Here is a 25,862-nt window from a genome sequence, read left to right as displayed (position 1 = left end):
AAAGCTTTCAATAGCAGTGGAGAGGATACACGTGAAGTGGGCATCTCTAGCAAGCTGGAGAGTGCTGACATAGGGGGGGAGTAAAGTGCTGTCATGAGAATACCATGAGCACTGTAGCATGTTTACATCAAGTGAGAGATTCTTGTGAAAATGTTAGAACTCTGTGGCTGTCAGAACTGAAGTTTTCCAACAGTCAGAAAGTAACAGCTGGAGCTTTAAGAATTGCAGGCTTCATCTGGAACATTAGGTGCTTACAGTGCCTGTGTACTTCTTACCCATTTTATTTCTGGGGTTTAACAGAAACTCATCATTCCTCTTTGCTGTGACCTGTTCCATTTGAAACAAGTAACTAGGGAGCTGGTAGAAGCTATTTAGCATTTCGCTAGGCAAATCAGGCTAACTGTTATCACTCAGCTTTTGCACTTCTTGAAGTTATACCAGACCAGCTCCAACAAGGAAAGATGTTAAGGGGCTTTGTTAAGTCTAAAACACCCTTCAGATTAAAAGCAGTAATGTTTGATTTGGAAAGCTAACAAGACCATCTCACTGACACCATGAGGATAGTAAAGCCTAGCCTGCAAATGCCTGTTCTCTATTCTGCAGAAGACAGAAAGGACAATAGGGAACTTCATCTGTAAATTAGTTCTTTTCAGATCTCCAGAACACCTTATCCTCTTCTTATCTGTCCCAAAGCATTAACACTTGAAATACTGAACTTCATTTCTAGTTTAAATTACCTGTGGTGGACTACTGATGAGGTCCTGCAACTGGGTGGCAGTTGATGTCAGAGAAGGTTCTTCTGATCCCATCTGTTCATACAGCAACTGGACTTTGTTCAGTTCCAGGATTCCTTTGGTTCGTGCCAGATTCTGGAGGTGCTGTCTAAATGCTACAATTCCTGGAGATGAGTTGTGCAAAATCCTTGTCAGAAAATCGGTTAATTCATATCTGGTTAGCATAGCAAATATGAGATAAGCTGAGTAACAACCCAGTCACAAGGTGGCTTGGTGCTTCTGTGTATGGAGTACATTTACTACCATGTCTAGGTGTAATGGGTCATGATGATGGTTATAATTACCTTGTGTGAGAGATGTGTCAGAAGCTCTGCGCCCCTCTCGGAAACTGACAGGAGAGCGGTTGTGGGTCTCTCGCTTTTGGGAGGTGAGTGCTTGCATGGCTGGATTGGCAGGTCTCAGACCGATGAAAGGTGTTGTCATTCCGGGTGCTTGTTGGTTAGTTAGCACCATTTCTTTCAAGGAAGGGGTGTCTTCCAGGAATTTAACGTCTCTCTGAATGGATCCCATGTCATACTCTGAATCAATACTGCCCAGAGATGAGTTTTCATCCAATGAGTAGACTTTCCCTGTGACAAGAACCAAAAGCCAGAATAAAAGGAAAGTGCAGCAGTAATTTAGCGAAGCAAAGGAAGTGCCATAGGCTCACGATATTCCTGCCAACAGTGACTCTTAGAGGAGATGAAACAAAAAAATCAAGTTTCCTAAAGTAATTGTAATTTAACACCTGCAGTTTTAGAATGGAGATTTGCTACTGTTTTTTACATTATTGCAGCAATAAGATGCTATGCAGATGATGTTCACTGCTTGTCTGGAGAGTGTTTGGTGTGGTGTGTGGGGTCGTTTTTTGTGTGGGTTTTTTTTTTGTTTTTTTTTTTTGTTTTGTTTTGTTTGTTTTTTTTCCCCTGTAGATAAATCCTGACAAGACTTTAGCCTGAGCTGAAAGGCTTGGTCATCTCACTAGTTTTGGAATACCTGAGAATCCAGAGGGTTTTGTTTCCCCACTGTCATCCTCTGCGTGCACATCTCTGGGGGACGAACGATTTGGGGACATTTAGTTATGTGAAAAAGAACAAGCCAAATTGCTAGACTGTATCGGTTACTGTTGGGGTTGTACATGACTGTAGCCAGCTGTGTATTTGCCGCTTTGGTTTTGTACTGTCTGTACAGCAAGTTTTGGGGTGTCCTGTTAAAGTTTGGTCGTCCACCCCCCCCCACCTTCGGCTTTTATAGCGAATGCTAAGTAACAAAACCAAAAAACTGTCTTGTGCTTGTCGCTCTTAAAACCTAGTGTTTATCATCCTGGGCTTATTAGATTGAGTGCCGAGAGCAGGAAATAAGCTTTGAGATGTCCATGCTACCTTCTGTACCTGTGCCTGGCATCATCACCAGCTGATTGGTAACTTCTGCCAGAGTGTGACGTCGCTTGCCACAGCGAGCTGCTTGGAGGGCTGCAAATGCCTGCGCAGGGTCATCTTCTGACTCTCCTTCTGTCTCTATTCCTTCATCAATAGAAGTTTCCATCATGCTGGTAGGCAGTGATTGGCATCCTTTCCTAATCACCACAGGAGGTACAGGATCTAGCAGGCAGCCATTTACCTAAATGGTACAAGGAGAAGATGGACAACTTTCAGTTATATGCATAGAGCATCACCCCAAAGTGCAAGAAGTCTCTGCCTATCATGTAGACTGAAGGCAGCCTGGATGTTTAAAATGCGTGAACCTCCCCTATAATCTACTGAAGTAAGACAGACTTGCTAAGCATTATGTGCAACAAACAAATCCCGCCAGGTAGGATCACCACTGACATTCTCTTAGTACTCAGCTCCCTAAGTCTAAATACTCTTATTTCCACAGTATTATGTTCTCCAGGTCTGCTTTTTTTTTTTTTTTTTTTTTTTTTTTTTTAAAGAGTTATTAAAAACCTTTGCCAGCTTGGTCACAAATATAAATATTTATGGAATGTACAATTCTTGCAGAGTGGCAGAGGTATGCTTGAGAATAATACAATACATGCACCCTTTCCAGCAGAAGTCCATTCGATTCATGGTGCTCCTTTGCAAACAAAGGTTGCCTAGAGAGGCTGTGGAATCCACCTCCTTGAGTTCACTCAACTCGACAAAGCTCTGAGCAACCAGACCCAGCTTTTAAATTAGATGTGCTTTTAGCAGGAGGTTGGACTAGAAGGCCTTTAGAAGTACCTTTCCAACCTAAAATACTGCTAGGATTTTAATTTTGTTTTTATTCTCCAAATCAGTTTGTCCTGAATCCTTCTGTACCTTAAGTAATTCTTGGCTACATGCAGCTGCTTGGGTTTTGAGGGCCATGGCCTGCATGTCATGCAGTTTTGAGGTATGGATTCTGTTCAGTAATACCTTAGAAGCTCTAATTAGTGTCCTGTTGCACAAGTCACAAGTAGGATCAGGTTGGGTAAAATATGCTAAATGAATGTGTTCTTTAATCCATAAAATCTGGCATTGCTACAGGTGATTTTATGCAAAACCGTTGCTGAACCATTCCTGAATTTTCTTCCAAATTCTTTGGTATTTTGAAAACAAATGTTTGGAAAAAAGGCTTCACTGCATTAACAGTAGCTGTTAACAAATGGTCTTGCAAGCAGACTATATGGTAGTACTCTAGGAAAATATTTAAAGCAGTATCAAGAAATAGCTATAAATATTTTGAGCATCAGTAAAATGATGATGCTTGCACAGGACAATTCTGGATCTGCTGCCTCTATTTTAATGTAATGGATTCTATCTTTAAGCCTAATTTCCTGCAAACCTTACTTTCCATTTGTGACTTCCCCATTCAAATGCCTTCTACTGATGTGGCAGCAAAAGCAGTGGAAAGGCTATTTAGTGAACTGCTGGAACAGAGAAAGAGAACCAGTACCATGTGGGCAGATGGCTTTCTGCAGTTTACCATGGCACATGGATCAGAGCTTGGAAGTCTTTAGCAGACATTTTCTATAATACTTAAGACACTCAAGTATTCCCAAGTCAATTGTGATTTGACACCTCACTGTAGTCACCATTTGTTGATCTGCTCTGGCCAAACTACATCTATAAAGGGGAAAGGGCATGCAAAATAAAGTTTGAAATGTTAATTTCTAAATGTCTTTGAACTGCTTTTTGTTTTCCACCTGTAAGAGACCACACAAGGAGTTACTTAAAACAGTGATGAGAACCAGGGCCACACTCTTAGTGTTGGTAACTAAGCAGTAAGTGAGCAATAAAAGCTTCAAAATGGCAAGCATGAAATCAAACCCCTAGCTGGCACTGGGCAGAATACAATATGCTGAAATTAAAGTTATTATGTGATGTGATATGAGAGAGAACAGCAAAAGCTTCATAAGACTAATAATATACTTCATAAATGTAATTCTTTAAAGCTATTTCCCCTTCTTCACAAAGGTCTAACTGCTAACTCCCGTGTATTTCACTTATGCTTTGCTACCCTGCAGAGTATTGTCACAGACCTCAAAGTTGCGTGGCAGAATGGATGAGACTGTAGCTCCCTTCAGAGGGTTAAGCTGTAACCATACATTTGTAAGGCTGTGGAGCTGTCACATCCTATTAGTTGAGTTCAGTTAAGTCTGTTAACTGTGGAGGTGTGGAAAGCCTACACAAAGTCTTCCAGTCTGATTACTGGAAACAAAACCCATTAGATGGAGCTGCAATTTTACATGGTCTCTGGTGAAGCCTGTATAGGCATTCCTAGATACAGAAAAGGCCTAGCTGAAAACTGCTACAACCTGTTGAGATGCTGCAGTTCTAACAGTTTTTGACATTCAGAAGGTCCTGCTGGCTATTTATCATTCAACAAAAAAAATTAACAAAAATATAACTCTGTTGGCTGGCTTATTGTGAAATAGGTAGGGATAGGGAATTTTAAGTGCATGGTATTATATTGCTTTAGCTGGCAATAGAAGCTTATGGTGAAGATTCCATTATACCTTCCTATTCTCATTTGTCTGAATTTTTGGAGGAGTAGCTGAATAGGTTACTCTAGATACTTTACAGTGAACCCTTTGTATTAGAAGCTATATCTGAGGAGTCTCCAGGGCTCTTAAAAATATCTTTGAGAAGAAGAAGAAAACAACCCACTTTTGTAGGTTGATTTTTCTTTTACAAATGACAGTGGTGTAAGTTTGGAATGTAAGCAAAGAACACAACAGACAGATTAGTGATAAAAAAAAAATGACACAGCTGTTAAAAGTTATAGGTAAGAGAGAAGTAGAAAAAGAATCTGGAATACCTAGAACTCTGCTGTTCAAGGAATACTTACATTGGTGCCTGTTTCCCTAAATTTATTTTGTCCAGTACAAGAAATGTACAAATCAGGTGTTTAGATACTAAAGGTCTTTGTGTTTGACTTGGTGTCTATCCTGAGAGCTTATCCAGGAATGAAAACTTTCTGGAGACCAGAGTTTTGGGGACAGCATATGCTTAGTGCTTGGGAGCAGGTTGAGAACGTTGGGTCTCTGAGAAAAAGCTACTGAAAGCAAAGAAGGAGCAGGGTTTTCCAGCTCAGCTACCTGCAAGTATCAAGACACAGGAGGCGTACCAAGGTCAATGAAGTGACGTTAGTTTGGACTAGCAAATGCTCTGGCTCCAATTTGACAGTTTTGTGCTAGGACTGTGAACTGTACCCTGTCCGAAGGAACTCATCTTCAATTAAATATTAAAGAGCTACAGCTACTACCACTCCCTGTGCTTTTACTAAGCAGTAATTTGAAAGGCAACAATTTTTTTTTAGCCTTAATGATTTTTGACAATACCGTAGGGTGATTTTAAGCTGTACCTTTGGTGTCTCAACTCTTTCTTCCTCCATAAATGCTGTCTCTCCCTGGCAGCTGGATGGAGGAAATGAAAAAGCTTCTGCTCCTGAAGGTGAGGGAAGACCTGGAGACTGCAGTAACCTTGCATTTTGTGAATGCAAGTTAACTGAAGGTACCACAGCTTGTGCCTAAAAAAGATTTTAAGAAGTTCAAAATAGGAATAATTTTAGGTAGAAAACAACATACAAAGTCACAAATTAAAAATAAACAATACTTAGCCCACTTCCAAAGCAGGAGAAATGTCAGATTTATTTCCTCATTCTTGATGAATTATATTCTTAGTCCTTAGACTTTTTAAAAAGCACCACTCCCCCCACCAAAAAAAAAAAAACCCAACCCCCACAAATAAACACTAAATCTCAGATATCATTGAGCTAGCTACTTATTGAAGCTGAGCATTTACTAGCAGTAAAGACAGTGTATGGGACCCTTTGGTGCCCTCCAACTTCTGACATGCAACAATTCCTTTATATATACAAACCCCCTTAATATTACCAAGAGGTATAAGGCTAGTTTCAAGGACTTTTCTAAGGTGCACTGATTCCTGTAGGAAAAAGCATGAGAAAGAACAGAGCAGTCTGGATCTGAAATAAGATGCATTAGCAGAGGGAGCACTGTTGAAGGGAGAGTTGTGCCTCAGGGAAGGCAAGCATGGATGGCACAATTAGGAAAACAGGGGTTTTCAGGGGTTTTCACTGTTTCTTAGCCTTAAATTCCTGAAGTGCAGTATCCACACAACTTGCCTGTCCAAAAGGAAGCAAGCAGCCTTATGCAGGAGCCTGTGGTGCCACCATGTGTGAAAACAAATTATCTTGTTACTCAGGGTAACTGAAGATTGCTTGCAGTCCTGAGGAAAAAGTGGTAATATGGCTATAAAGTACCAGAACTTGATACAATAAGGGACTAACTTCTAGTAGGTTTTTTCTTCCTCCTTGTTTATCTGTCTCCACTTGCTTTTAGTACATATTATAATTAATAATCTGCTTTTGAATACTGCATCTTTCTATCATTAGAACTACTATCTAAGAAAATAGCTGGTTTTAATCTTTGTCAGCCATATTGTTCCTGGACCTATGTTTTCAAAGCTGGAGTGATTTAGCTTTCATTTCAACAGGATCCAAAACTGAACAGTGTCTTGCTGCCTCAAGCGAAAAAAGAGCAGCATGGTTGTGATTTCTCTTGAAGTGGAGTCTGGGCACTTGTTCTATGCAGCAGCAATCCAGTACCTAGGAGGCTGTGAACTTGAGAGAATATTTACTTGAGACCACAATAAATCTGAGTCATCGTAGGCCAAGTCTTTCATGTTTCCAGTTATGCATTAATAGAAATCAAAAGCTGTACAATGTGTATCTTAATGAAACAAAAGAACATGTAAAAACAAAAACAAAAACCTGAGAATTATTGGAATAAGACACGGTAAACTGTACATGACCTTTCTTTCTGAAGAAAATTACTGGGGAAGAAGCAGACTAAATAGCCTCAGAGCCTGTGCTGAATCAGTCGGTATAATTAGAGAGGATACTAAGTGGACAGGCTTCTGCAATAGAAGGGCTGGCACCAGATGTAAGGAGCAACCAGAATTGCTCTTGATAACATACACGTGACATCCTCAAGACTTAAATCAATTAGTCAGTCATCATGTTTGCTCTACGCACATAGAGGTTTTGCAGCCATGCTGCGAAGTTTCCCATGAAATTGGACTCTTGCTGGGTCACAGGAGGAAAAAGTGGTGCAAATTTTAAAAGAAATTACATTATTGGGAGCAAATCCCTGAACCTTAAGCCATTGAGAGTCTCATGAGAGTGATATTTTTATTGGGTACTTCAGATATCACAATGAATTGGCTTCTTAACCTGATAGGTTGATCCTAGTATTTTCTTTTGGGTACTTCCTTACTATTCTCTGCCATGCTTCATTTCATGGGAGACAGAAAGCATATCAAGAGAACAGCAGGGGAGAAAGTAATTTTATTTTCAACAGGTCCCTTTAGAGTGACTATGTTTATAACAGTAAGTAGAGCCTGCATGCTTTTAGCCCCCATGCTAGCACAGCTCTCCATAAATTCAACAGCTCGTTTATCAATCACATTAAAGGCACTCCAAGCTTTGCAAAGTCTCCAGAAATGGTATTTCTCTAACATTTAAACTCATGACTTCACAGTAAAAGGTCTGAAATTCTTAAAAATTGAAGTGTTCCAATTAGAAGCACAAGCACAGTACTTACTTTCCCTTTAACTGGGAAATAAACTGGGAGTTAAGGTTAAACCACATAGATACCCATTAAAGCCAAACCCCATTGTTTGCATTTTGGGCTTTTTTTTTTTTTTTCCTTTTTCCCCCAGGGGTGGAGAGGAGAGGTGGCAGGAGCAATTGTAGGAGGCATGCTAAACAACTGATATGTCACCATACAGTTCTGACAGGAGGCAAATCCAAAAAAAGTCTTTCCGAAATAATGATGCAAGTCTACATACTGTAGAAATCAGAAAACAGCAATGGATTCTAAGCAAATCTCTGTAGAAACACCATTTTGAGAGAGAACAATGGGTTGCACAGCTTTAAGCCCACCTCTGCTAGAATGAGACCTTACCTTGGCTACTGTCTGCTCAGCGATGGTGCTTGGCCGCCGCTGACGAGCATCAAGTCTCTGTTCCACAGGGAAGCTACTCCGATGTGATTTGAGTCTTTCCACTAACAAGTAATAGATAGCAGCAAAGTGGTTATAACTCTTGTTCTGCAGAGACTGAAAAAGAGAAGCACAAAAGTGTGGCTGCAGCCAAATATGCATCATCTTTAGACCAGGAAGAATAAAGACTTGCCATCTAGAGAGAAAACTATATATATATATATATATATATATATATATATATATATATATAAATAAAAATATTTTAAGAGGCAGTGGAGTAAGCAAACGTTGTCCTGAACTGAGAAAGTTTGAAACTAGAGTGCCAGGCAAAGAAAAGCATCAACCTTAGTTTACAGGCAAGCTCACAGGACTTTGCTATGTTCTGGGCTGCTACAGTACTTGCAGTTAACATTCCGGTGCTACTCTGAACCCTCAAAGATTTGAACTTGGAGAAGGTTTTGAGCTCCACGACATCCTGAATATATTGGCCGTTTCAAGTCACTAGAAGCAATGGGGAACTGAGCCTCTCTGCAAAGTAGAGAAACTAGTCTTTTCTAGCAGAAAGTACTAAAACTACCAACCTCCATCCACAATGGTTTAAAGTATCAACCATCCTAAAGGAAATGCTTGTGTTAACTCCACAGGGAGTATTGGCATGTACGTTTTGTAAGAAGCATGATTTGGGATTGGACAGAGATATTTAACTGCTCACTGCTTTTATGCTCCTTTTTTTTTTTTTAAATTTCATTTTACACCTTCTTAGAAGTCCAAAATTAATTTTCTTTCAGTTCTGATATCCCCTCCTCTCTCTCCATTTGACAAGTAATGATTTATCCAACCCCACTTGGGAAATCTAGCAGAGTGGAACCTCATATGGCTCCTTTATTTTACTTCTGTGCTTAAGAATTAACTTAGCTAACAAACAAATCTCTAGAAACTACCAATTGTAAGCAGCAGTAAGTTTTAACAGGCAGACCTACTGGGCTACCATTTTTTATATAGTGGATGCTATATTTCTGTGCGTCCTCTAGCTTAAAGCAATTGCAACCTCAAATTTTTTGCAATGCGTGCTGCTTGTTTAAATGAAAGTAAATAGTTACCACACTGAAAGAACAGCACCTAGTCCTTGGATAGGTGACCAGAACACATTCTTCTTTTCCATAGGTTCTCTTTTGGATTCCTGACATAGAGGAGTTATCCCCTCTTCACAGCACTGCCTTTTCATTCACATGTTTTCCTTTATGTGCAAAGGATGTCTTGGACTGAAATAGCTGGCTGTGGCCAGCCAGCATAAGGCACACAGGTGAAGATGTCTGGGGCTCTACTGCACAATGTTTTACCTGCAGTTTGCGTAACACAGACGCCTTATCTTCGCTAGGGATAATCTTTAGGAAACTTTCTGGAGGGATGTCTCTCCTCTTCCCGATCAGTCTGCTGAGACATCAGTAGGACAGGGAGGCAGCAGTGTAGCATGTTTCAAATGTATGCTCTTGCTAGGGTCTGACCAGGTAAAATATACCACCAGTTCTGGCTCCCCTCCGCCCCCAACTGTTACAGAATGTCACAAGCAACTCAGGTAATAAGTTCTAACCATAAAAACAAAACAGGAGTCCTGCCCAGGACCGGTTTCAGTCTAATTTACCTCAATAGTTTTCTGTTGGTCTATTCCAAGGCTGTGCATTAGCCGTAAGACCTGCTCATTATACTCTCCAATGGAAGGCTCATTCTCCTCTCCTCGTGGATAAAGAATAGGTCTCTGTGCAGGAACTTCTATAAGCATCCACTTGTGCTCCTTAATCTGAGCAATAGTTAACCGTTTGGATGGGTCTAGGACCAACATTCTTCTAATCAGATGTTCACACTCTGTTGGGGGAAAAAAAACCAAAAACACACCAACCCGCTAAGTGGTACTTGCATACATTCACCTAAGACCTACAAATATAGAGTATGACAACAGGAAACTGCCTTACTTCTACCTAACTTCTGTGCTAAATACACTTCCTAAAGGCTAAAACAATCTCTCAAAACAAGATTAAAAGTCACATTAAGAAAGACAAAACCCCCGCTTCTTTAAATGTATGGTACAGCTAACTGCCATTCCTTCTAGACAGCTCCCACATGAGGATAATAGTAATATTTAATACCTCTTTGAAGCTGCTTGTGCTGTTCTAAGTACAGTGCTATCATTAACTGATAAAGCTTCAAAAAAACCTCTGTGAAGTGTGATAGGGAGTAATTAGCATCCTTCTCCAGCACAGTTTGAAATAGCTCATCCAGGCTTATAGAACAAGGGATGGGAAAAACTAGGGTTAGTGTCTGGAATTTTTTTTTTTTGTTTTTTTTTGTTTTATTTCCACCCTAGTGGTCACAAAAACAAAGGAAAAAACAATGCCTCCGTGGCTATGAATAGTAGCCCATGGGTCTGAAGGTTTATCTGTTTTAATTCCGGGACCAAAGCACAATCAGTAGCTTTAGATGCCAGAATAATTCTGAACACACTAAACCATTGCTGCTTTCAGACTACTAAATGCTAGACAGCATTAAAACTATCACATTTTTCTTCAGATCTCAGTTGGTTTTTGGAAGATAAGGGCACGCAAGATGAACATGCAGTTTGTATATGATAGGAAGCCGATGTAATTTCCTTTAAGGTAGCTTTTCAATCTGCCATGCATTTCTAGCTGACCAGGATGTGGCTACAGTACAGTTGTTACAAGTCAGTCCATTCAGGTAGTTATGACAAATAGTTTACAGATAGATTTCTGGCTATTTATTCCTGTTTCTCTCTCTTGTTTTCATTGTTTTGCTAAGAGGCACACCTTTGCCCACTCCCTGCATCACCACGTGATCAGCAAGGGGAGTAGCAAATAGCCTGTGAAACAGGTGATCTACGCTGCAGACACAGCAGCAATGATAGCAACTCACACAAAGGTACTTGGATTTAGCTTCAATGCCTATGTGAGCAAAGGCACAGAAACCCAATACAGTTCAGTGCCAGCCACAAAATGTGCCCAGGAAGCTGAGGGGCTGCCATGGTGCCGTAATGGCATTGCTAAAAGTAACCAAGTGCACTATACCTACACATTTCAGAGGTGATGCATAGGAGTATATGCCACCAAAAAAATGAAAAGAGGAAGACCAGAGTATTTTACACCACAGAACCCTTAGCGGCAGGGCTGAAAAACATATTTTTAATTCTCTTTTTAAAAAAGCACAGAAAGTAGCATATCAAAAGAGGATTTGATTCTGAAAGGTTGTTTAGAAGTAATCTGGTTTAGACACGCTTCAATATAGAGAAACTGAAAGACGCTATCAAACCCTGTGTAAAAATGGCCCAAGTTGTTCTTGTCTGAACACGCATAAGGCAGAGTGAAACTGAACAGATGAGGCAATTAAGTGAGAGCAAGATCTCTCAGTCACATGTGGGAGTGCCTGATACATGACAAAGAACCCGGCATATGAACTGGTTGTGCACTTTTTTGCTTTTGTTTAGCACATGCTGTCAAAAACTAGGAAATGCCCAATCCACAACTTGGGTATGACAGCACTATTGCTCTCAGCATATTTTCTTTCCACATTAAGATGTATATGGCCTTGCAGGACAAAAGCTATCTACTACACAAATAAGTCTCTCCACCTGCACCCCTGTGTTTCTGTTCACAGTAGGATGACATATCCTTCCGCTTCCATTTCAACTCTCTCCCTCCCCACAGGCACAGCCACACTGCAATCTCCACACACCGTGCAGGGAAAAATGGGTTGGTTTGCCTAACAGCAGCCTAACTCCAAAGGCATACAGCCCACCTAGGCTTATTTGTGTTTCTTTGCAAATGAATAGTCTGCTATACCACAGTCTAGTGTGCAGATGCACCACCCTTTTCTGTATTGCAACAGAGATTATTCTAGAATTTACTTAAGGTTTACCACACCAGGAGCATAAGAGGATGCAATGTTACCTTCTGACATAAAGTAAGGGATCCTGAACCTTCCTTCAAGAACTCGTTGCCTCAATATGGGAAGTGTTGGTCCATCAAAAGGTAATGCTCCACAGACCAAAACATAAAGAACGACACCCATGCTCTGTAAAAAGGAGAATATTCATTTAATTTTTCAAGCTACAGGCAATGTCTCTGAGGTTGGCTAGCCAAATCTTGTCACAACAAAAATTAAAATTCTGTTCTGGAGAAACAGGAATATAAAAAAAGGAGTATAAAAAAAGGAGTTTGTTAGATTTCTGAAGATCCCTAAACCGTAAGAACTCTCACCTAACCCAGAGAGCTGGCTTGCAGTACCTTGTGCTGATAAGAAGGTAAGCTGAAGTGTAATGAGTTAGGGACTCTGGCTGCTAGCAGGAAGCTCCACGCAGAGGACTGAATGATACCTGAAAAGTGAGCCCCAACTTCCGGTGAGAATTAGAGATACTTTTTATTAATCTCAATGTTGTTCAAACAAAACCAAACCTCAAACGGCAGCCACTGAAAATAAGAAACGGAAACCTTTTATATTTACCAATTTGCAAAAGCACGGGTAAGAGGCACACTGGTAACTTCATGAACAGTCAGGTTTCAGGGGAACACCAACTAATAATTCTGCACTGCTGCGTGCAGTGCTGAGCATGAGGGATTATTTAATATGAGCAAAAGGAGAATCTGGGCAAGAGCTCTCCTCCAACTGCCAGATCATTTTTGAAAGTAGGCAAGTTAATTGGCACTGCAAGTGGAAACAGTCTTGCAGTATGTGCCAAAAAAATATAGCGCCACACTAGATGAAATAACCACACCAGACCCTCATGCCAATCAGCTGGCGTAAACAGCCACAGCACTGCATTTCTCAAAGGGAAAAGCAGGCGTTCAGCATTCACCTGAACACTTTGTAAGTACATAGAAATGTTAAAATTAAATCTATATTTTTAAGTCACTTCCTTCCTTCCTTAACCTGTCAAAAACTGAACTGTGGATTGTTGCATTCCTCCTGCAAGCTCAGCCCTTTCAGCAGACCTGTTCTGTGATTGGATGTTGCAAAGAGATACAGAATCCTTAACTCATCTCAGAATATAAGTGAAGATGATGATTATTTTATCTTAAATATAAACACAGGTGCACTTTTCTTTGTAGACAGGCAGATTCTGGTTATGATTGACGATCTTATATATTTAAAGAATATTTACCAAATTTCAGAGATTCAGTTTTGACATTCAAACAGTGCCTGTGCTACTTGAAAAAGTAAGTGTAGCTGAGGTCTGCTGTACGTTTATTTACCAGTTACTAAAGGTTCAGAAAGGCTCTAGCCTTTTAAAAAAACCCCAAAAATCTATCTAGCTATATATATACATATATATGTATGTATATAGAGGTACATGCATACACACAAGTATGTGTATGTAAAATCACAGGTTTTATCTGTTAATGCAACTAAATTCATTTAAATTAGATTAGCAGCTGAAAGGTGACTTTGCATAAACTGTCCTGTTTGTGTAACAGGCTCTGACCAAAATGTCAGTGTCCGTGTTGTTATGTGCAATATTATCACTGCAAACCTGATGCCAGAGCAGAGACTGCCAAATTGTACTGTCCCTGGTTGCTTTAGGATATGAAACCATCATTGTAAGTACCAGAATGCCTAAATTAAAAACAAACAAAAAACCCCACACAAAACCAAGTTAGGAATTAAAAGCAGTCTCTGACAATGCATGAAGGGTGCACAGAACTTCTTCAGTTCATTTTAGTCCCTGTTCCATTGCATAAGAACATGGGTTGTGCTCTCTATCCTCTTCCATTAGAGCAGTATGCATGGAGACACACAGATTCAAAAACACAAAGCTGCCTGCAGTAGAAATGTTTGTGGCACAAACGTGCTTGTTTCCAACTCAAAGAGTAAAGCAATCATCATCTCTCCTGTGTTTCAGCAGCTCAGAATCCCTTTAACCTCAAGAACTTACAGCCTTACAAGCCACTTACTCACAGCCACTTAACACAGAAGATACTAAATGCACTGAAAAAAAGTAAAGTTCATTCATTCAGTCAGGAAAGCTTTTGGAGGAGCTACAGTTTTTCCTCTAGTGGACTAACAGACACATACAGTGTACATTTAAGAGCTACCTGGATAGGTCACTTCAACTCCATTCTACGGTAAGAGGCGTTTTACGACACCCAAGAAATAAAGCTGAAGAGGAACAGCTTGTCTGCAGCTTAAGAAAAATCAAAGAGGATTCCTTTGTCCCACGTTCCTAAAAGTTGACTTGAATCCAGTTAAAAAAAAAGAATAACGATACCCAGATATCCAGCTGAGGTCCCTCGTATTGCTGTCCTTCAAAGACTTCTGGGGCTGCATATGGTGGGCTTCCACACCATGTCGTCAGAGGCTCACCACTTTTATAGAAATTTCCAAATCCAAAATCTGTTGAGAAATTAAGGGAAAAGTCACTCCAAACTCTAGCTGCATGACAAAGAATAATTATATGCATGGACTAGGCCTGAAAGCTCACTTTAATTCCTGAAAGGCTCTATCACAAATCTTTTTATCACTACTCCCACTGAAAATATTTAATTGGGATGCTGAACGTCCTATACTGCTATTTTCATGACAACTACAGAATTATTAAAATACCCTGCAAACGTCCACAACCTGTAGGAGTTTTGAGTAAACTTCTACCAGTTTGCTAAATCCAAGTTTATAAACAGCTATCACTAAAATTCAACAAACTGACAATCACGCATACTTACTTGGCAAGCTTATTTACTTGCCAAGAGATATCTGAGATTCAGTACTGGATTTGAGATTTCCTGAGTTTTCTTTAGGTGCTCTCTAGCCCTGAGTATACAACAAATTTTGACAACAAAAGCATGAAGTTTGGAGATGGGAGGAAGGAACTCTGCCAAAAGCAACAAGCCTGGGAAAACACAAAGCCTTTTGCCAGGAAGGAAACTCTGCTATGGGGATTGTCTATAGCCCTTTCAATCTACAACTGAAATTTACCATTCCACAACTAAGAAGTTCTTTTAGATGTTTCTTTATATGGCTTAATATGGGACCAGACATGGGTCCCATGAAGACTTCATTATTAGTCACTATTTGTAATAATCCAATAGTTAAAAGCCAAATGACAGCCACTGTTGCATAGAGACATGAAGTCACAGGGAGTCTGATGCCATTTTTTTAAAGCTTCCCCTGTTCCTGTTCTCCCAGGTTGTTGTTGGTTTTGTTTTGTTTTGTTTTTCCCTAGAACAATACAGCAAACAGCATTAATTCTGAGGAAGCTGGCTTAATGACTGAACTAATACTAATTTATTTTCAAAATGCAGAATTTCAGGTGGCTGCTACCACACTCTGGTGCTCTGATCTGTAGCTCTCTTGCCTTCCACTCCACTTCACTGTTCCCAGTGTCTCTGCAGCTCTTCACAGCTCAGATCCTCCAGTTCCTCTTATATTCTGCCATCACTCCCGCTCCCTTTGCTTAGTTCATGCATCATTTGCTTTAGCATTCTTTACTCTTTCTGCCAGAATCTTAATAGTCCCTCTTATATCCACTGCAGATACCCATTCTGAATACACTCCTTCCATGACACTCTCAGCATTGATACGCAAGGCTCTTGTTCATCAAGCTTTTAATAAAAGCCATTGGAGCACAGTGTTTGGATACGCATGTGCACACCATGAATCAAAATACTTGCTCCACTGTTCCCTGCCACTTTTTCCACACTGGAGCAAACTATGCAGTAGAAGGTGACAGATGGTTTTCCTTTTCTTAAGCTGATAATGCTTTTACCATTGTAGCTAACCAGGCTCCTGCAAAGTAATACTGCATGCTGGTGTGAGTCGAGGAATCCTGAGAAAGTCAACAGTGTTGATAAAGAGTAATCAGGCTGTTGATTTAGTATTATCAAGCGCTGAATACCTCAGAGGCATGTTAATACACTACGGTGCTGATCAGCAGATAGCAAAACCGATAAACACTGTGGTTACCAGACACAGTACAGGCACTGCTGGTACCACTTCATCTCCTTCTATTTGTGTAAGTTGTGTTACTCAGAGGAAAGAGCCTGGCTCTCTTTGTCATACCTCATGAGCTATAAAACCACGAGAAAGCCCTTGGAATCAAAGCAATACAGAGATATTAAACAAAAACTTACCAGGCTTAGATAAAGTTAACCTGGAGTTGTTCTAGAGCAGCAGTATGGAAATTAAGCTGGTCTACTTACACAGAGCTTAACATTAAAGGTATTTGGCTGCCTTCCTAACAGAAGGACACAAGAGCTCCAGTAGTTCTTTTAATAGAAGTCTTCCTCCAACATACATCAAAAATGGACATAGGCAGAAGTATTTTTGGGAACATCAGAATTGAAGAGGCTTTTAAAGCTTTTTTTTTTCCTTCTGTCTCTCAAGATTTTCCTTAGCATGTAATAAGGTACGGAATCATAGAATAGTTTGGGTGGGAAGGGACCTTTAAAGGCCATCCAGTCCAACCTCCCCCTTCCCGCAAGAAGCAGGGACATCTCCAACCAGATCAGGTTGCTCAGAGGCCCGGCCAACCTGGCCTTGAATGTTTTCAGGGAGGGGGCATCCACCACCTCTCTGAGCAACCTGTGCCAGTGTTTCAACACCTTCACTATAAAAAGTTTCTTTCTTATATCTAGGCTGAATCTAGCCTTTTTTAGTTTAAAACCATTACCCCTTGTCCTGTCACAACAAACCCTGCTAAAAAGATTGTCCCCATCTTTCTTATAAGCCCTCTTTAAATATTGAAAGGTCGCAATAAGGTATCCCCCGAGCATTCCCTTCTCCAGGTGGAACAACCCCAGCTCTCTCAGCCTGTCCTCACAGGACAGGTGCTCCAGCCCTCTTATCATTTTTATGGCTCCTTCTACAATTGTTTCCACAGGTAAGACATACCACCCACTGCTTTAACACCTATACATGAACCTGCAGGAATGTTTTTGGCCTTTTGAGGTTCTTGCTCTCTGTCAAATTGTCAGGTTCAAAAGTTATCTGGGAAACATATACAACCAGCACGATCTCATAGGCCTTTTGGCTCTTATAATTAATTCTTTTAACTATGAGATCACTAAAGATTTCAGCAAGAAATCTACAAGACTTAGAGATTCCAAGTCTTTGTGTATCACTGGTTAATTCTTATTAAAAAGACTACCTCTTTAATACCTTCCTCACCTCTGCTCCTTACTACATCGCACTGCTGATTCTCCATTGTGTTACACAGTGCCACTAATATAAGCAGATATTTTTAGTTACCTTTAATGAGATACACTAATTGGCAATAATAGAGAATCAAGACTATGCAACCGTCCAGCTCTCAGTATGGAAATCTCTACCGTAGGTAACACGCACTGTAAGGTAATACAACCAGTGACTATTCCATTTAGCAGCAGCCTTTTTTACATACCTTGTGTTGGTGGTCTATTTGATTCAGGTAAGCAACTGGTAACTGTAGATCAGCCACAGTTATACACACACAATCAACATCATTCTGTCCTCATTTTATCCTTCCTTTTTTTCTAAAGCTTGCTAGTGGTAATCTTGAAGGAAGAGCTAGATACAATATAAAAGTCTAACCTCACTTAGACCAGTTCTCAGTGGTGTTCTTCCACAAAAAAAATGCATCTTTAAAAGTATTTTGCAACATGCATACATCAGCTGTTTGTATTTAGGAATTTCAAGGTACTGATTAAAGAGTTTGTCTCACTTATCGGGGGTTTAGGGTGTGAAACAGCATACCAGTTTTACAGGTGAGGACACTGGAACAGAGAAGTTAATAGACTAGCTCAAATTCAAGTAAGGAATCAGTGACTGACCCAGGTACGGGGCCAAGGATAACTGAAGTGCCTGGTCATTCTGTGAACAGCAAATAGAAACCAGTCACTCTCTGCTGGAAACTTTTGCCTCAACATTTCCACGGCCTGAAATCCGATGTTCTACTTCTGCTGTAAATTTTCTGCTACCTTTAATGTACATCATGTGCTCTGCGCACATCTCAGTACTGTGACCCAAATACATCAGAGTATAAGGGGAAGCACTAAGTCTCATTTCCTTTTGTAAACACTGGGCTTCATGTGTTTTTTCCTTAAGTGTTAACTATACAGGCCGATACTCTGCACATAATTTATCACTGTCTCAACAACTGATCAGAAATTGCTTTTTCTTTTAAATAAACTAGCCATTCTGTGAGATCTTATTGCAGCGATTTCTGAATTTGCTATCATAAGAGATCAAGTCTAAAACTAAGCAGGCTACTCCTATCAGGCTAGTCTATGATTGGATGATAAAAACACTGGCTTAATTAGCAGCAGCAGCAAGGTTATATTGAAAACATAGGAAAAAGAGCTACATCTACTTTCAACTACCTGACCACACACCTGAAATGTCTAGGTCTAACCCAAAGCTGCCAAAAGACTTCTCTTTATTTGTCTAGACCCCTTAAAGAAACTAGGCCAGGGGCTGAGCCCATTACAGATTACTTATTACAGGTAATTCCATACTGGGTTGTCAAAAACTTTTCCCGGTTGCACTAACCCAGTAATTATCCACCCAGGAAAACCTCTAATTTGGATCTGCAGGTACTCTGAAAACTCAGTCTTGCTTCACAGATAAATGGGCAAGTAACTGCTCTAGCTTCTTCTACACTCCAGGTAAAGTCCAGTAACTCTGCTGCAAAGACGAGCTAGATCTCTCAGGTGCCAGTAACTCCCAAGCCATTCTTGTAATTCCTCTTGTAGAAAAAAAGTATCCGATCCTTATCTGTGTTGGATGTGATCCCAAAGCGCCTTGGTGCAGCTACACAGGACATATTCCCAGAGCTGACAATTGCACGAACACTAACTGCACCATTTACTGCAGGAACCCTTGCGTGCAGATAAAGCCTAACCATGGGAGTAATTTTGGGACACCCACTTCCAATATGCAGCAGAGAGAGTATGGAACAGAATACTCCTGCTCTTTTCTGGAAAGTTCAAAATACCTGTGGGATGTGATTTGCAAGGTTATTACAAAGGGCTAACACCAACAGCAATGCGTTAACGTCAGTAGAAACTTGGCATGCCAATTCCTCTACAACAAAAATTCTGCAGATTCAGGTCCTTAACACTCCATGAATAAGATCTGCTTACAGTAATTCAATCCATGGAGCTCTTCGGTGTCACCCACAGTTGTAGGATTAATCCTTTTCACTTCTCATCTCAAACTAACCATACCCATTAAATGCTTTCACAGAAAACAGTAATAGATACATCTCCCACATTGTTGCAGTTTTACTTTTTTTCCTTCCTCTCCAAAATGCTTTTGTTCTGAACAAGTAAACATCTGTTCTAGAAAATCTGATTTGGTCATTAGACAGCCTTGTCATCCTCCCTTCAAAGCTAGACCTAGAGGGAGTATCTGACATCAAATCTGCTAAAGTGATCCTAGTGACAAATAAGGAGCTGCAGCCCATGATTTCAGTTTGGAAGAAAAAATTTGTGAGAATCTACTGAAGAAAGATGATGATCAGAGCCTTCAGACTTAAGCAAACTGCTTGCTAAAGGGGCTCTGGGGCATAAATAACTTCAAAACTGTTATATTTCATGACTTAGCTTAACAGATTTGATTTAGAATCATCTTCTAGGGCAATATAGTAGTATTTGGTGGATTGTTTACTTTAAAAATCTGACTAGAAATTTGATAACTTTTAAAAAGATAAACTCTAGTTTAAATACAAATGACTGAGTTTGCTGGAAACACTGATTGATTAAATCAGATCTACAGTCACTCTAGCTCCTTAGAGATTGACGTATCCATGTGCTGACTGCTAATGATGAGCTGTCATTTTTGTGATGACATGCAGTGCTCTTATCCCTCATCTATTTTTGCATTGCCAACAATCAGCCCGTAAACTTAAAAGACAGAAAAATATTTAAGCTTAATTCTACCCTTTTAACCCAATGTCCCTAAATTAATATTGTATTCCAGGTAATTAGCATGCCTTGCTACAAGAGAACATCTTACAGTACTGTAAATATCTGGTACAGGTAGAACCCTCAAGAGGTTAAATCTCAAACACTGTAATAGCTCAAAGTCAAAAAATCCAACACCCAGTCTCACAGCAATGAACTTTTGGGACTTGTCCATAATCAAAGGCGAGCCCTACTGCGTATCAGTAAGAAGGCTACAATGCCAGAAAGACTATTTGAAGGTCAGACTTCACGCGAGATCTGTAACAGTGTCATGCTCTGCCAGCACACAGAATGCCTGACAGTTGCATGAACAGTTATGCAATGGCATCCTGGCATGTCACCATACTCTGGAGGTGCAAACGGCCAAGGTCAGCTCAGATTCCACATTCACATAGGAAACACTGAATCTAACATTCATGCTATTCTTCCCTTTATGTCCTTCTTCAGCTCTGAAACAACTGCAACTTCAGCTGTAATAACAGAGGAGGAAACAACAAAATCTTCTACCAAAAAAATGCCCCGATTTTTGTATGTCACCTTCCTTTTTCCTATCACAGCTAGACATTTGTTGTGAATTTTTTTTATTCTCTTTGAGGAAACTTTTCTTCCAAGCCACATAATTGGCTTGGCAACCTTGACAATACTTCAGGAGACATGAAGCAATTTCTTCTCTGAGAAGCATTTTGCCATCATTAAATCTGATCTCTCCCTTCACTTATCTTGAATTTGTCAGGTTTTCAACATCCTCTTAAGTACTGTAGATAACGATCAATCTTTATCGCTGAACTGCAGCTCCTGCTCAGGTGCCACCCTCATAAATCTTCGTATCAGATTCACAAGTACATATATGTATATTTGTAAGCACAGCAACAGAAAGCATGACCTGCTTTAAATACACAAGATTTCAGTTCCTAAGAAAGGGAAACTCTTTGGCTATCCAGACTGGACTTAAATTAGCTGTTTGGTGAATGTGAACACATGGAAGCCACTTCAAAAAGAAACACAAAAAAATCTGAACAGCAAAAGATAAAACAGAGTATATAAGAGAAGTTTCAGGTTTATGTTAGGATTAGGATTTTTTTTTTGTTTTTTACTGTTATCTTTACATACTTAAATTCATAACACATAATTGCTTTATTTATGGTTACCAAAAGTAGCTCAAAAGCAAGGACATCTTAGAACTGAATGGTATGATCCTTGCAAGGCTGTTACCTTTGCTCCCTATCTAAGCAATAGAATTACAGAACTTACTTAGACTTGAGACAGTGCTTGACAGGGTGGAACAGCAGCAATTGGCTTGCATCTGATGGTCTTGTGACAGCACAGACGACTAAGTTTTATTAGGCAAATCCATGAATAAATGGTCTAGAAATTGATACTAGAAGGAGCAGCCAAGGATGCCCTCTGTATAAGCACTAATATAACAGTATTAGTATGGCTGCTGGAGTCTGAAGGTAGGGATGCGTACAAGGGGAATAGAACAGGCTGCAGAAAATGGCCAGTCTGGGATACTCTCCCTGTCGGTGCTAGATAGAATCTGACTCAATATGGAATCCCTCGTTGTCTAGGAGTATGTCTCTAATAAACCTAGAAAATGGTTCCTTCATTCTGTCTTTGGATCTGCAGTTCTGAAACTTCAATTTCTTCCCTTTTTCATGAGGAAGGAACACTAGTATCCTTCAGTTATGAATTTCTGCTGAAAATAGCATGCATTGACAATACAAAGCACAGTAAGAGCGAGATACCTACTAATTCATACTGGACTTTTTCATGTAACACAGAACTTAAAACCGGTGTTGCATATTTCAGCAATCTGCTCTTATCTTTAGAAATCCTATTATATTGTATCGTTGGACAAAATAGTTGCCTGTGCAGGGAGATCAGCATTATTTGTTAGGGTCCATCAATTATTATGGTTACCTCTTTTTATTTCCATCATGCTTTCTACACTTGTGTCTTCAAATGATGTTAAACCATTTCTTAAGAACTCAGGAATTAATAGCATCCATGAAAACTATTTCAGAGAAGAAGTTCAGAATTTAGATAGGATACTGGATGCTTGGTGCACTGGCCTTCCTCAATTTTTAATTATTGCTCTGTCAGTTTAGTTGTCCCACTTTTTGGGGTGTTAGAATGGCCAGGATTCAATTAACTACAAAAGAATCACTAGTCTTTCATTCTGTCTCTTCCGCCCTCCACCTTGTTTCTGCTTTGCAGTTGCTGATCTACTGTAATAATTCTGGATCAAAGGCAATAGTTTTTAACCTAACAACATTGTTAAGATTTCTCATTCCAGAGAAATGGATTACAAGAACATTACTATTACTGATGTTCAAGAGAAAAATGTGCCAGCCCTCAAAAAAAACCATATGCCAGCCACAGAATTCTAAAAGGACTGAAATTGGACTTGTTACCAGAGGACTGAGATTATATAATGGAGTGATCTTTATCTTCTTAACATTTGCCTGAATCTGCACGTTAAAAAAATACAATCATTTGCAGCATTGTGTTCATTTGAATAAACTCTGTGTTTGTGCAATCTGCAAATATTGGCTCTCAACATTTGCGGTATTTTGTTTCTCAACCTCATTACCCCCTTTAGAATAATCTTGAATTTAGAAGGTATAATTTTTTCAACATACATCATTTAAATGGAATCTGTTTTCCCGTTACAAATGGAAACAGACTAAGATTTCAGAACCGTTTGCAATTTGAGAAATGGAAGTTCCCTGCCAGAGCCACTGCAACTTCTGCTGTGCATCTAGCAATATGAGGGAGTCTCTCGTTTGTACCTCTAAAAATCCTTTCGAAGGGGTACTAGCTTCAGAGCTCTAATTAATCCATTCTTCTAAAATTACTAACAGAATTAAATCTGCCTGGCTTCACAGAGCCACATGGGTCTTTTGTTAGTACGAGCAAAGGAGATAATCGGGAGAGAGGTACTGATAAAGGAAAGGTATGAGTGTGTTACAAACAAACCTGACCCACTTCATGAACTGAATGCTGATCAGCCAGTTCTGACGTCAATGCATATTTTACTGTCCACCAGCAAGACAAACCAGCACTACAACCTACTTCAAAATAACAGTCTCTCCTACCTGATCTGGTTCAAACACAGTAGCTTTACCATCAAGATGGCATGATTTCTGCAGACATCTATAAGGCATCTTAATCTGGCAGTTTTGTGGGGCTGGAAGTATACAGAGAGAAGCTCACTACTCCATCCTTAATTCAAAGCTGTATTTAATTTTCACAAATGCACAGGTGTTCCACTGAACAGACAATGGGCGAGTTTCATTTGATGACAGCATAGCGTATCAGTGATCAGTAACTGAAATCCAGTCCCTATGATCCCTTCAAAAACCAGCTAAATGTAAAGGGCATATGAACAATCCAGCTATCTACAGGCAGTAACTTTGAGAAAAACAAAGAAGGTGTACCTCACTAGTGCTGAAAAATCCCACGCCAGAACTGATGGAGACCGCCCAATATGGCGTTCTTCAGCTGCAACCTTCTCAGTGGACATTTTGGCTGATAAATACCTTATTTTATGTTACTAACGCTAAAATTTAAATTTGAGGCTTTTGCTCCCAACTACCTAGTACCTTTTAGAAAATAAGTCTATCAAAGCTCTCACCTCAAGATCTTTACGCATCCTCTGTTTCTTGTCCAGTTACTCAGACTGAAAAGAAAGATCCTTTGAATTAGATCTACCCTCTTCCTTTTAGAGCAATTTTAACACAAAACTATTACATTTCAGTCCAGCCTCCTTGTTTAAGCGTAAAAGGCGGAAGTCTCATCAGCTCGCAGTTTTAGGACCACTTATTTTTGAATCTTAGTTTATTCTCCTGGTAGCTGAAATGCAGAGGAAACTTTACATACGTTTCTGTATTTGACTAAACAATGTGGTATGCTTGAAGAGTAAATGCTACAATAAAAGTCTTAGAAGCATCTGTGTGAATCAAAAGGTCCACTGGAAGTTAGGAAGAGCCTGGAATGGCCAAGAGTATCTATATGGATTTCATAGCTGCTTGGAGTGATCAGCAAGGGACAGCCCCATGCATAGTGCTGGTACCCAGTGCCAACACTGACACTGCAGAGCTTTCTATCAAAATAATTCATCAGTTACTGTGTCGTTTTTCAATTGCTAGATTAATTGGAATTAGAGAGTATTTCTAGCTACCAGAGTTGGGATCCTGGCTGCCCTTTGTTCTTCCACAGTTTGATAAATGAACCATGAAGAATATGAACCACTGGAAGAGACTGTTCTCAGGGATCTGCACAGCACTAGATAACTCCAAAACTGGAGATAAACGATTCTATGGAATTCATCATCTATCTGCTTTACAGAGAAAAGTAAAACAACTGACTCAGCACAAATCACTACAAAGTTTCTAGCAGTCATAACTTTCCTCCAGCTACTTTATCACCGCTGGACACGGGAATTGCTATCGATCTGATAAAGCTTGACAAAGATACCTGAAAGAATCAGACCATATGAATCACTGCCAGTTAATGTGATAATTTACATACAGACCACCTGTAATTAACTTTTCTGTAATACAGAGGGAGAGCACAAGAGCAGCTAAGAAGAGGAAAGACACAGCAGCAGCAGCTGATGGAATCTATTAACTACCATTTATCAATGCTTTTATTTGAGTCCCTGGAGAACCTATGCATTGAAACTCCCTGCGACAGAACAGTTAATGTCTCTAACCTTTCTTCGGTTAACGGGTCTCCTGAGATGCCTTTGAAGTAGTGCTTTTGTGAGCCTGTGTCATGCTTCCACTGCAGCATTCAGGGAGGCAGGGAACTTGCATCCCTGCAGTGCTAAGGACATCCATGAAAGGAATACCTCTGAATACAGGCCCGCTCCAGCACAGCTGAGGCCCCTGAGGAGTTCTGAAGAACTATGCCAGGCTGAACGGGACAAGCTACAGTGCAGAACGTTGACGTGGAGCAAAAGAAATTATAAGGGATAGAATGTGGTGGTGAAAATGGGGAGAAGAGTGGTAGATCAGAAGGTGAGGAAAGAAAGCACAGATTAACAACAGCACTAAAATTCCCTTGTATTTATTTCAGTTACTCATAGTAAACGGGGTCCATGTGACTTGCAGTTCTTAGACAAAGTATTTACTGAAGCCATACGTTGTCCCAGTAAATACAACTGTGTGTCAATCATAAATCTCCAGGTGCTATGACTGTCAGTAGGTGCTAGAAATAAATGCAAGTTTGAAATCAGAAATGAGAAAAGTAAAAATACTCTACAAATGGTAGTGCTGATGAACCCACTAGATTAAAGCTCAACAGAGTACCAAAATCTTTTCACTGTCAAATTCACAGCCTTTTTATCAACAGTTGTGAGCAAACAGTGCAGGTGGCCCTATCAGTTTTCAGAATTTTTAGACATCACCACCAATTCATTCTCAATGTTATTAGTGATTATTATTAGATAATAGTGATATCGTAATTGTTATACTTGGGCAACTTTTTTTATAAAGTCCAGACACGATCTCCATCCCAAACTGTTTCTTTAGCTTTCTTCAGCTAAATAGCCAAATACTCTATGAAAAATCATGGTCCTGGAACTCACATAGCTGTATTTTCCTTTTCCTCTATTTTAATTTATCTGCTACTTAACCTTTCTGTAAACTATTAAAC

General features: G+C 39.9%; 1 protein-coding gene across 2 annotated transcripts in view; it reads right to left on the bottom strand.

Moving 5' to 3' along the window:
• Positions 1–25,862, bottom strand: part of SIK2 (salt inducible kinase 2) — a 57,999-nt gene that overhangs the window by 6,717 nt on the left and 25,420 nt on the right. The window contains exons 5-12 of one of the 2 annotated variants that reach the window (XM_086766151.1): positions 14,534–14,658; positions 12,219–12,342; positions 9,905–10,125; positions 8,224–8,376; positions 5,601–5,765; positions 2,156–2,393; positions 1,079–1,363; positions 738–898 (exon numbers count right to left, since the gene is read on the bottom strand). In XM_086766151.1, the coding sequence (XP_086622277.1) occupies positions 738–898; positions 1,079–1,363; positions 2,156–2,393; positions 5,601–5,765; positions 8,224–8,376; positions 9,905–10,125; positions 12,219–12,342; positions 14,534–14,658 (1,472 nt within the window). The remainder of the gene's footprint in view (positions 1–737; positions 899–1,078; positions 1,364–2,155; positions 2,394–5,600; positions 5,766–8,223; positions 8,377–9,904; positions 10,126–12,218; positions 12,343–14,533; positions 14,659–25,862) is intronic. The other variant, XM_086766152.1, reaches the window with a different exon arrangement.

Source organism: Chlamydotis macqueenii, chromosome 24 (genome assembly GCF_036417535.1).
Source record: "Chlamydotis macqueenii isolate bChlMac1 chromosome 24, bChlMac1.mat, whole genome shotgun sequence".
Lineage (NCBI taxonomy): Eukaryota > Metazoa > Chordata > Aves > Otidiformes > Otididae > Chlamydotis > Chlamydotis macqueenii.
This window is presented reverse-complemented; position numbering and strand designations above follow the sequence as displayed.